At 41.5% G+C, this 12,772-nt stretch overlaps 1 protein-coding gene across 1 annotated transcript in view; it reads left to right on the forward strand.

The window, feature by feature from the left end:
• The window catches only part of LOC138648002 (regulator of G-protein signaling 5-like), a 152,776-nt gene that overhangs the window by 44,666 nt on the left and 95,338 nt on the right, over positions 1-12,772 (forward strand). Inside the window, exons 2-3 of the mRNA XM_069737448.1 lie at positions 6,744-6,854; positions 9,483-9,544. Of these exons, the coding sequence (XP_069593549.1) occupies positions 6,744-6,854; positions 9,483-9,544 (173 nt within the window). The remainder of the gene's footprint in view (positions 1-6,743; positions 6,855-9,482; positions 9,545-12,772) is intronic.

A 12,772-nucleotide genomic window follows, 5' to 3' on the forward strand; every position in this document is an offset into this window, starting at 1 on the left:
ATCGGCCTAACCGGCCGCTGCGCTCTGCAAATTACTTTCGACTAACCTCTGCGCTAATCCGTACCTCCCACTCCCGACTCCAAGACTTCTCCTGTGCTGCGCCAATCCTCTGGAATGCTCTACCCCAAGATATTAGGGCCATCCACAATTTTCATAGTTTTAGGCGCTCGCTCAAAATACATTTGTTCAGAGCGGCTTACCACGGTCACTAATCAAACTCATTTTATGTTTGTGTGTGTGTAGCACATTCACTATCCCCATCTATCCCCCAACCCGTAAAGATGGCTGGACCATGATTGTAAATACATCATTGTAAATACACACCTGTACTTTGTATCTCCCCCACCTCATTGTAGATTGTAAGCTCTCACGAGCAGGGTCGTTTTATTTCGCTTTAATTATTGTATTGTTAACGTTGTTACTTATGTCTGTTGTGTTTGATACTGTTAAACTGTAAAGCGCTGCGGAATATGTTGGCGCTATATAAATAAAGATTATTATTATTATTAACATGTCGTCTACCTTGTAAAAGTCACGTACTGTGTACATCTCTGTTTCAAGATTGTTTCCTTCTCTTTTAAACCTGTTGCTCCATTTCATAAGAAAAACTCATAAAATGTTTAGTTTTTGAAAGATTAATTGAAGGAGAAGCTTAAGCTGTGTGTTCTCAACCTAGCAAAATTCTTCCTTTTAATGCGGTCGTTTGTGGATAAATAAACAACATTTCTGAAAATAGCAGCTGTTTATCTGGAAGAATAGATATAGGTCCAGTTATGGAAACTTTCTTTCTAGTGTTTTTCTATTATTTGTAATTTTTGGCCTTGTAAATGCCTTTCTTTGGCATGTTTATGTGACACTTGACGTTTCAAATAGTTCTTCTTGGTCATCTATCCTTTCTAAACTTTATATGGAATCTGTCAGCAGATTTTAATCCACCAAACTATTCAAATGTGCATGTTGCTCTTTCAAGTCTAGCAATAAGTTCACATGACCAGTCCGTTCCTCCATTTCTGAGAAATCAATGTTTTAGCTGATATGCAAATCAGGGTGCAGATCTGAAGCCATTCTCACTCCAGCTCTATTCCCCGCCCAGTACTGCCTCCTCCTGCTTGACTGATAGTCTCTATGCTCTGTGGCTTCAGGCAAAGGAGCCGTCAGTCAAATAGGAGGGAATAGTGCTGGATTAATAGAGGCCTTAGATGTACAGCCCCATTTTCATATCAATTCAAATGACGATTTCTCAGTAATAGAGGAAATGCGCATGTAAAGGCATTACTAGACTAAGAGGTAAATGCACATATAAATAGTTTGTGGGGTTAAATCCTGTTGGCAGATTCCATTTAAATGGATGTTTGCTATGGAGGACTCACCTTATTATTGAACACTCATGCTTTATCCCATGTTCCTTGGTCCTGTTGGGGCTTACTTCCGAACACCCCCACAAAATGGGACTTGGGCTTATGAGTAGAGCTGATTGAATTGTGGCACCCCAGGAGTTTGGATGCCACAGTGGCAGTGCCTCCGTCACAAGGGGTAATGCCAAGCCTGGAAGCAAGAAGGCATCTCCTTAACAGGTAACACTAGCATGCAACACTTTCCTGACTCCAGACCAGAAGGGGGAGCTCTAAACCCAGTTTCAGGGAAGCTTCCCTGATAAGTTCTTGTCTGGTGGCGGGGTTAGTCAGTCAGTCAGAAACAGTGATGGAAGAGGAAGCAAGTGGGAAGAAGCTGGGGATAGGACCTGTGACTAAGCTCACCCCAGGATTGAGCGCAACAGACCGGACACCGGAGTCCGTGGTTGTGTGGGAACTGCATGCCCTGCAACTGAATCCGGAGAACAGGAGATTGCAGGTCTACTGGCCACATCTGACGCCTGAAGGCACAGCAGCAAACTAAAGATCCCAGAGTCACCACGAGGGAGTGACATCAGGAAAAGGCTCAAGCTGCCTGCCATGCGGGTAGTTTTCTACCAAAAGGACAGACTGAGAGAGGGACTTGAAGTGAGCTTAAGGCATCAAGAACCTAAAGAACAGCGCAGCAGGGAGGCTTCCAACCCCACCCGGCTAGGGGGTTTCTGAACTGCCTTCAGGCTGCCGGGATTTCCAATACCACCTGTACCTTTGCTCCGGACTGCACCTACAATTAAAGGTAAAGAAACTACAGTCTCTGTGTCCTCCAATCATTCCTGCATCCCAACTTCCACAACCCTTCATAGACTGTTCTGGTAGCCCTGGGGCCCTGCTCCACCTGTGGGGAGCAGGACCATCCTAGCTGCATCACCATCGGCCCTAGCGGTCCCTTTAAGCAGCATCAGCTGTATATAGCCGAATACTACAGGTGGCATCACGAACAATCCCCTACAAACTTTCCCTCATCCCTTTTAATCGCATTCCCAGGGCCACTGAATGGGTCACTGCTGCCATGACCACCCCTTTAAGAACCGTCTGACATGGTTCCGAGTACCCCATGGCCCTAGCGAGTGTTGCATTTCATTTTCTGCTCCTTCCTTATTCGGCAAGCTATAGCGCTTACCAAACAAGCTGCCATGGGAACCTGGATACCTGGATCTCTCTGGCTGATCAGCTGTTCGGCTCTGCAGCTGCATGTGTCGCAGCTGTTTCACTGTCACAACACATGCATGGAGGGCCTGTTTGTTGTCATGCATGTGTTGTGGCTGTCACATAGCCGTGACACATGCAGCTACGGCACTGAACAGGTGATCATTGGGAATACTCCAGGTTTGTGGGTTCCCGCGGCAGCTTGTCCGGTAAGCACTGTAGCTTGCCGAATAAGGAAGGAGCTGAGGATATTCACTCATTTCTACTTATGAGCGACAGCGCAATTGCCTATAATGGTGCTGACAGAGTCAACGTGCGCTGTCATGCATCATTTCCAAGCATATACGCTTATTGGAGGTAAACACCAAGACTAAAACTACGACTGAGTGTCCACCTCCAGTAGGCATATATGCCTGAAAATTATGCATGACAGAGCACACTTTGACTCAGTCGGCACCATTACAGGCAATGGCCCCATCGGCGCACATGTCCGATTACTGTTTTGCTGGTGGGGGGAGTTTGGACATAAATTCTGACGGGACCACTGAACATGGGACAAAGCAAAATGTCAAAGGGTCCTAACAGAGCTGGATTAAAGAGATAGCTACAAAGGGCACCTCTTGCTCTAATGGACCTGCAATGACCTTGGATTGAACAGCTGTATTGAATTGGAGTAAGGACTGTGTAATGCTTAACTTCTCCCATTGTGGTGCTACAAAGAAATGTAATGCTTGCGTTTAAGTTTTCACAGAGTTTACTACAGATTGCAGATGGTTCAAACATCATTTCATGTATTCAACTTATCTTTCTGGGAGCCTTCTAACAAGAAGATTGTACAAAAAGAACTAACCCATTAAATATCATGGAGAAAAAGTGGATATATTCATATCTGGTGCAGACATGTTTATGCCAAGTTGCACTGGTTCTTGACGCAATTGAGTAATTGATATATTGATTTTATCTAACAACTACAGCTTAGAAACACTTGAGTTCACCTTCGGTTCTGTGTTCTTGGTGAAGGTAATGATAGAGTCAGGTACTGAATGAATGCAAATTCTACAGCTTTAGATAGACAAGCCAAGATGATGGTTGGGTAATACTTCCTGTTTTATTACATGAAGTTGGATGTTTGCCATTCTGGGTTTCCCTCAGTTGTAACAGGACCCGTTTTATAGACAAGTGATCCTGAAGCCATGTGGTAAACATTTATCTAATTGATATGGCTATTGCATCAGTACTAAGACATAATATGACCAGGTAGCTCTAAAATGTCCTCAGCTTTTTACTAATTTTTTATGGCAAAACCATTGTGTAGATATTTTTCTGTTGTATCTTATAGTATAGCCTATTCCTGCTCTAATTACTCTTGTAATTGTACCCAGCGTCATATATGTACTACAAAGGGAATCTTTCAGTAAGATCAACCCTTCTAATTAATCCACCTGCATGGGCCGGTAGGTCATAGAGAGTTGAGTAAAATAAAAAAGTTGAATAAATTGATACTATGATATTAGTAATCAGAATTTTTGGTCCAGAGCAATTCACATTTTTCTTAATATGAAAATTAACTAAGATCTATGGGCCGGACATAGATCTCCCTGAGAATCTGCCTCCAGAGATTATTTTAAATGAAAACGGATGTCACAAGTGTGAGACATGTAGATCAGGAGAGCAGACTGTCAGTCATTACATGTCTCACACTGGTAACGCCCTCTTTCATTTAATATAAGCTCTAGAGGCAGAGATCTATGTCTGACCCATAGATCTTAACAGCTCATTTACATATTAAGAAAAGCATAGAATAAGATATCGGATTGCAGATATCAAGGTATCATTTTATTCAACTTCCTATGACCCGCGTGCCCATATAGATGGCTTAGGAGGGTTAATCCTACTGACAGATTCCCTTTAATGTATACGCCTTGGCCACTTGTCTATTATGCCGATAAAGGGCTAGCATAAGATGCGCCAAATTCATTAAGATATGCTTTCCACTTTATGGCGTATCTTATCAGGCGCGCATGTCTCTGTGCTCTTTGCCAGAAATGCTACTCTAGTTAAAGACTTGAGTAATATTTCTGATGTAAGAAAAGCCGCCACTTTTCATGAATTTGTCTGGCAGGCATTGCCATGCCCTGTCCCACCCTGGCTCATCATAAGCTCTGGACACTTTACTGGAGCTGGCCGAAAGTTGCTTGACAATGCCAAGCATTGCAATTTTTTGCTGTAGCTTTGCATGTTTTACACCAGAATTCTGATGTAGAAAACTTTGGTGAATAAATGACTAAATGTAAAACGGTCTATGTAAATAGAGAGCGCATCAGAATAAGAAAAAGTTGTTAAAGACTCATTAACTCCATTTCCCACCACACAATGGACAGAAAGATCTTCAAAAGTGTCCAATGAAGCCACTATTGTCTGGCTAGGTCTCTGATTTATTATATTGAATCCTTCCCAAAGCTGATCAGTTGAACATGTCCAGAAGTTTCTACACATGGTGAAATAGGGTTTAGTGTTCTAGCTGATTCCCAAAAATCATATGTGTAAGAAATGTAACCAGATTCTAGGTGTTGTGGATGTTAGCAAAATATGATCCTAGATTGGGAGGAACTGGACAACTTTGTAGAAATTTGAGACATTTTTAGGTTGTAATCCAAAACACTCATGGAAACTATTTCATGTTTAGCCTTTCCGAGATTTGGTGGACAGCACTAAAATTACATGTAAGAGGAATTGTTACAAGGATATGACTGAGACAATTTAGAAAAACATTAAGCAGACAATACTGTGGAATTCAGTTGTTTTCCTTGAGGAGACAGTCGTGTTTAAGCAGGGCAGCAGTTGTAAATAGGATTAATAATGCCATTATAATGAGGAGCAAATAAGCCATTTAGTGTTGCTGTAGACAAAATAGTTGTCAGATCCTTTTGGGAGTTATTCAAATATTTAAAAAACCTACAACAGAGAATTCTCTGATCTGCTATGATGATATATATCCTCCATCCTTGTATGTGCCCCCCATCCTGGTATATCTCCCTCATCCTTTATATGCCCTCCATCGTTGTATATGCTCCTCATTCTGGAATATGCCCCCATCTCCCTCTCTCCTCACCGCCGCTAAAGCTTCTGCTCCAACCGACGTCCTGCAGATAACGACGCTGTAGTGCAGCATGCGCTGACTCCTGTGCAACACTGCAGACAGAAGAACACATCTCTGGTTATATTATAGACTAGCTATTGAACCAGTTCCACGCCCGGGTCTCTCTCTCTCTTCCTATATCTCTCTCTTCTCCCCCTTTCTTTCCCTCCTTTCTCTCTTCCCCATTTTCTCTCTCTCTCTTCACCCCCTCTTTCTCTCCTGCCAAATCCCCCAACTTCCCTCCGGTAAGCTGCTGCTGCTGTAATATTCCAGAAATAAAATGTCACCGCTCCCAGGTATTAATGCTTTGGAGAGAGCTGCCCACAGAAGCCACATAGCTGAGCTAAATGCCGGGTACTAATCTGATTACCCACAGGACCTTAGACATGTGACAGAGTGATCTGGTAACTAGACAGGACCTTAGACATGTGACAGAGTGGGAGGAGGTCAGGGGGTGGAGCCAGACAATGGGGAACCGAGAAGGGATAAATACTTAGAGAAATACCAAACAATCAGCGATCTGGACAAGAAGATCACAAAGGACAAAAGGGACGAGACAGAGGATAATCAGAAGCAAAGCCAGAGGCCAGGAATCCAGAATAGCAAACAGAGAATCGCATGGAAAGCAAAGGAAACACAGTGCAGACCGAACATACACTCCAGGAGTCAGACACACAAACCAAAACAGAAGGTATAGCTGACAAGGAACCCCAGCTGAGAGCGAGTATAAATACCCCTCCCATCTTGAAAGAGAGGCCAACCATATTAACCCTACAAGAACAGGACATTAACCGTGTCCTAAACATGACATAAAGTTTGATTATGTCTTCTATGCATTTTGTGTGGTTCTTTAAGAAGCACAATGTTTTACTTTGGGAAATATTGAGGTAACTATTACTCTAGTAATTCTTTTGTGTCAAATGTTCTGTGCCTTGTAAAGTTCTATGGATAATGTTGAAAATAAGATGCAAAAAAGTATATTACGGTAGATCAATACGTATGATGCATTGAAGTAACTACAGTTGTTGAAATTATCTTATCTCTAGGGCCAAGGAAATCAAGACTAAACTTGGAACCCTTCTTCAAAAGCCAGATGCTGTTATCGACCTAATTATTCCATACCCCGAGAAGCCTGAGAAGACAATCAAGGCACCTAAGTAGGTATCTACTTATGAAATGAAATTACCTAGCATTGTATTTCATAGTACAATATTAATTCTCTTCTTCATGCGTCACCAGTGGCCACCTCTTCAGTCCAAGGATAGAAATTAGTATATTTCTTGCGTTTCACATACTGTAATTACATTTTTGGTGTATCTAATTAAAAAGTGTTGAGTGATTTCACAACTATTGACTACTTTTATAGATTTTTGTGTAAAAGAAAAAAGAAATGTTCAGAACTTTTAATTACAGATGCATAAAATGGGAACACCTGTAGAAAAGTTTAAGGAAACCTGTCATGAAGTTTGATCTGTAGACATCAGGTTATCGAGCAGGCAGGGCTGTGCAGATTCATGTATAGGTTTGTGGGAAAATATTTACTTTCATTCTTGCTCATTCTGGGCTTAGGAGTCCAAAGGTCTTTTCAGTGATATAACTGCTCACTTGTTACATTGTGAGGTGAAAAAATGTTAAGTCCATCTAATTCTGCAGTGTTTATCCCTTGGAAACCACAAGAAAATCTGAAAATGTGCTCAAATTTGGTGACAAATCTTTTCGACATTCAATGAGTTAAATATGACAGCTTCATCTGTGTCATTGACACAGTATAGAATTTAGAAGCCTAGGACCCTACTCATTTTAGTTTTCATACCAGAATTATGGTGTAAGAGGTTCGAAAAGTCATAAAATTTAATTGCAACTCAGTTGCGCCAGAAATTTTCAAGAACACACCGGTTTCGCTGCGATCTGCCAAAATGGGGGAAGCTGGGGCAGAACAGAGGCACAGAGAAGGCAGAATGCCATAGCTATAATTCAAGATGAGTAGTGGCTGTGACGCTAGTCACTACTCACGGATAAGCCATGAGACTGGCTAGTAAAGAGGTCAAAGGTTAAAAGCCAGGAGAGTACATCATAGGCAGAGAGGTGAGATGAAGGCATAGTCAGGAAACAGTCAGTTTAGTGGAGTGGAGCTGCTGCTGGCCACTCACTTCCTGTTGATTCCATACAGGTTGGGACAGTGATGTCAGCACTAATTGGGCGCAGGGCTCATGTGACATAACCGCACGTGATCCCACCCAGGAAAAGCACTGGAATGGTACTGGCATGAGAGGCGAGTATAGGTGTTTTAGAGTGAGATGGGGTTGTCCTAGTAGTGAACAACCCCTTTAAGAAGTCTTTGTGCCTCTTTCACAATTATTATCATTATTATAATTATTATTAATATGAACAGTCTGCACTTTTTCCTCTGGACTGATTGTTAATATCAAGTATATTCAGACATTACTTCTATTTAGAATCTCTTCCATGAACTAGTGCACGTGCCGATGACTTCTTCATGTGTGATATTAGCTTCCTCCTGCTGGCACACTGCTGGAGCCCTATATAAATTATATCTGTGCTCTTCTCATTGCTCTGAACATCTCCCTAAATGACACTGCTTTATTGAATATTGTGGCGATGGTACCGCTTTAATCTAATTGTGGAGCAATTACTGGACGATTGTGAGATATCCCACAGAACATCTAACTTAGTGCTTCTCTGCCGCTGCGGGCTGAAACCTCCGGGTAATATGTCAATTACTATGTCAAGTAATGGATCCTGTGCAAAGACAATGAGCAAAATGTCACTTCTAAAATGTTCTTTTAATAAGAATATTGCATTAGTAGATCATCATGTTACTGTGTTTTAAAGGAGAAAAAAACATAGTCAAATGTAAGATATGTACTATTTCTACAAAACCTACCAACTGTTTCCGCAATTGAATTTTACAAACCAGAAACACTGGAATAGACCATAGCCTATTCTTGATTTGTGTTTTTTTTAGGTCACCTTTCATTATTTTGTCTTTAACCTCTTTAATCTGTTTTGAGCCTTTTTAAAACAAAATGTGGTATGTTCCACTAAAATGTTGCAAATTTACAATATAAATTTCTTATAAAATTTACTCCAGGGTGAGACTGGAGAGCATACGGGCTAAACAATGTTTGACTTTTTAAAAAGTTGTAATTGAGGAAACAGTTGAAAACATCTTGAAAACAAAATTCAAGCCCACATTGGTGAACATAAAAAACAACAACAATCAAGCAGATGTAACATGGGCTTAAAGAAGGGCAAAAAATAAAATGTTGTAGAAATCAAATCAAGCTAAAAACAGTAGAAATAGCCACCAATGCGTTGTTACTCAGCGCAACTCCATAGTGTTCTACAAGAATGTTAGAGGAGACAAACAATTGCAAAACAAGGAAATGAACCTCTTGGAATGACCTAGATTTCTACATTGATTACTAATAAATACAATCTGCTAAAACCTCGGTTAAAAAAAACACTGAACAAGAAGGATGTTGATGAAAAGGCACAACAAGGAATAACAAAGAAAGCCATTGCTGTCCAAAATGAAAAATGTGAAAAATGGTGGATGAAACATCTTGGTTTGGGTCTGCTTTGTGTTCTAGGGTTCAGGCGTTTTGCGATAATTGATGGACCCATGAAATTGAGGTATGGTATATTACAATGTTTTACAGAGTAATGGTAATGATGAAGCAGTTCATGACCTTAAGCTGATTGGATGATTACCTGGAGCCTGATTAGCTCATATGGTTCATGTGTGGTGTTTCTTTCACCAGGCCACCAGTAGATGAGGCCGTGCAGTGGAAAGATTCTCTGGAGAAGGTCCTTCAGAACAGCTGTGAGTATCCATCTCCCTCTTCTCCTCATTCCTCTGCTTCCTGTCTGTGTCACGTCAGTAAAGGCTTAGCATCACCATGATCAATGCCATTGACCCCATATAGCTCAATGTGTTTTCCCACAAGCAGAATATTTCTTTAGCTGGAAAATCCAGATTTTCCTGTCCCCTATTCTCAGATGACCCTGTCCTGGTTTGGATTCCTGGAAAGGTTTAAAAGGGGCCTTCCAAAATCCCGATATGATTTGTTTCATGTTGGTTTAGCTAGTAGTAAAACTACACATATGTTTCATTAGGTATTAATAAGATGACTAAATAACGAAAAATCTGCTGCACTTCCAACTATTCAGTGTTTCACACCAATTAGCAAGTCTAATGGTAAAAGACATGCAATAGCTCAGAAATGTCTTCTGTGTAACATTTATTAGTCATAATGTCTCTATCATATTTAATAGGGTTGAGCGAAACGGGTCGAACATTTTCAAAAGTCGCCGACTTTTGGCTAAGTCGGGGTTTCATGAAACCCGATCCGACCCCTGTGCGCGGTCGGCCATGCGGTACGCGACTTTCGCGCCAAAGTCGCGTTTCAATGACGCGAAAAGCGCCATTTCTCAGCCAATGAAGGTAAACGCAGAGTGTGGGCAGCGTGATGACATAGGTCCTGGTCCCCACCATCTTAGAGAAGGGCATTGCAGTGATTGGCTTGCTGTCTGCGACGTCACAGGGGCTATAAAGAGGCGTTCCCGCCGACCGCCATCTTACTGCTGCTGATCTGAGCTTAGGGAGAGGTTGCTGCCGCTTTGTCAGAAGCAGGGATAGCGTTAGGCAGGGTCCATTAACCACAAAACCGCTTGTGCTGCAGCGATTTGCACTGTCCAACACCACCCTCGGTGTGCAGGGACAGTGGAAGTTTTTTTTTTTTTTTTTTTCCCCTCAGCGCTGTAGCTCATTGGGCTGCCCTAGAAGGCTCCCTGATAGCTGCATTGCTGTGTGTACGCCGCTGTGCAAACCAACTGCTTTTTTCAAAGCACAAATCCTCTTGTTCCTTCCTTTCTGCACAGCTATCTTTTTTGTTTGTCCACACTTTTTATTTCATTTGTGCATCAGTCCACTCCTTATTGCTGCCTGCCATACCTGGCTGAGATTACTGCAGGCAGGGAGATAGTAGCTGCCTGCCATACCTGGCTGAGATTACTGCAGGCAGGGAGATAGTAATTGTAGGACATTCCCTGTTTTTTTTTTTTTTTTTTTTTTGGTGGGAGATTAAGATTGGCAATTTGGCATTTCTGCTAGAGTGCCATCCCTGTGTGTGCCATCTCTCTCACATAGTGGGCCATAGAAAGCCTTTTCATTTTTCTGTATTTTTTTTTGTGGGGTGTATAAATTCTCCCTGATAAAAATACAGTGGGAGATTAATATTGGCCTTTGGGCTTGTGTGCCAGTCCTGAGTGTGCCATCTCTCTCACAAATAGTGGGCCATAGAAAGCCTATTTTATTTTTTTGGGGGTTTTATAAATTCTCCCTGAAAAAAAGGGAGATTAATATTGGCCTCTGGGCTTGTGTGCCAGTCCTGAGCGTGCCATCTGTGCCAGCCCTGAGCGTGCCATCTCTCTCACAAATAGTGGGCCATAGAAAGCCTATTTATTTTTTTTTTTGGTTTTATAAATTCTCCCTGAAAAAAAGGGAAATTAATATTGGCCTCTGGGCTTGTGTGCCAGTCCTGAGCGTGCCATCTGTGCCAGCCCTGAGCGTGCCATCTCTCTCACAAATAGTGGGCCATAGAAAGCCTATTTAATTTTTTTTTTTGTTTTATAAATTTTCCCTGAAAAAAGGGAGATTAATATTGGCCTCTGGGCTTGTGTGCCAGTTGTGAGCGTGCCATCTGTGCCAGTCCTGAGCGTGCCATCTCTCTCACAAATAGTGGGCCATAGAAAGCCTATTTAAATTTTTTTTTGGTTTTATAAATTCTCCCAGAAAAAAAGGGAGATTAATATTGGCCTCTGGGCTTCTGTGCCAGTCCTGAGCGTGCCATCTGTGCCAGTCCTGAGCGTCCCATCTCTCTCACAAATAGTGGGCCATAGAAAGCCTATTTTATTTTTTTTGGGGGTTTTATAATTTCTCCCTGAAAAAAAGGGAGATTAATATTGGCCTCTGGGCTTGTGTGCCAGTCCTGAGCGTGCCATCTGTGCCAGCCCTGAGCGTGCCATCTCTCTCACAAATAGTGGGCCATAGAAAGCCTATTTATTTTTTTTTTTTGTTTTATAAATTTTCCCTGAAAAAAGGGAGATTAATATTGGCCTCTGGGCTTGTGTGCCAGTTGTGAGCGTGCCATCTGTGCCAGTCCTGAGCGTGCCATCTCTCTCACAAATAGTGGGCCATAGAAAGCCTATTTAAATATTTTTTTGGTTTTATAAATTCTCCCAGAAAAAAAGGGAGATTAATATTGGCCTCTGGGCTTCTGTGCCAGTCCTGAGCGTGCCATCTGTGCCAGTCCTGAGCGTCCCATCTCTCTCACAAATAGTGGGCCATAGAAAGCCTATTTTATTTTTTTTTTGGGTTTTAGAAATTCTCCCTGGAAAAAAAAAGGGAGATTAATATTGCCCTTTGGGCTTGTGTGCCAGTACTAAGCGTTCCATCTCTCTCTCTCTCTCTCTCAGTCAGTGGGCCATAGAACGCCTATTTTTGGTTTTATTTGTTTTATAAATTCTCCCTGAAAAAATCATTTTATTTTATTTGGTTTCTAAATTCTTCCTGATAAAATCTTTTTTTTTTTATTATTTTTTTTTCTAAAGTCTCCCTGAAAAAAAAAAAAAAAAACAGTGGGAGATTAATATTGGCCTTTCTGCTTGTGTGCCAGTCTTGACTCCTGGGTGTGCCATGTCTCTCTCTCTCTCTCTCTCTCTCTCTCTCTCTCCAATTGTGGTCCATAGAAAGCCTATATTTTTTTTCCTTGATTTGGGTTCTAAAATCTACCAGAGAAAATAACTACATCAATCATTGGTAGAAAAATATTGGCCTCTGGGTTTGTGTGCCACTCCTGACTCCTGTGTGCGTCATCTCTCAGTCAGTGGGCCATAGAACGCCTATTTTTGTTTTTATTTGTTTTATAAATTCTCCCTGAAAAAATCATTTTATTTTATTTGGTTTCTAAATTCTTCCTGATAAAATCATATTTTTTTTATTATTTTTTTTTCTAAAGTCTCCCTGAAAAAAAAAAAAAAAAAACAGTGG

The sequence above is a fragment of the Ranitomeya imitator genome, chromosome 8 (assembly GCF_032444005.1).
Source record: "Ranitomeya imitator isolate aRanImi1 chromosome 8, aRanImi1.pri, whole genome shotgun sequence".
NCBI lineage: Eukaryota > Metazoa > Chordata > Amphibia > Anura > Dendrobatidae > Ranitomeya > Ranitomeya imitator.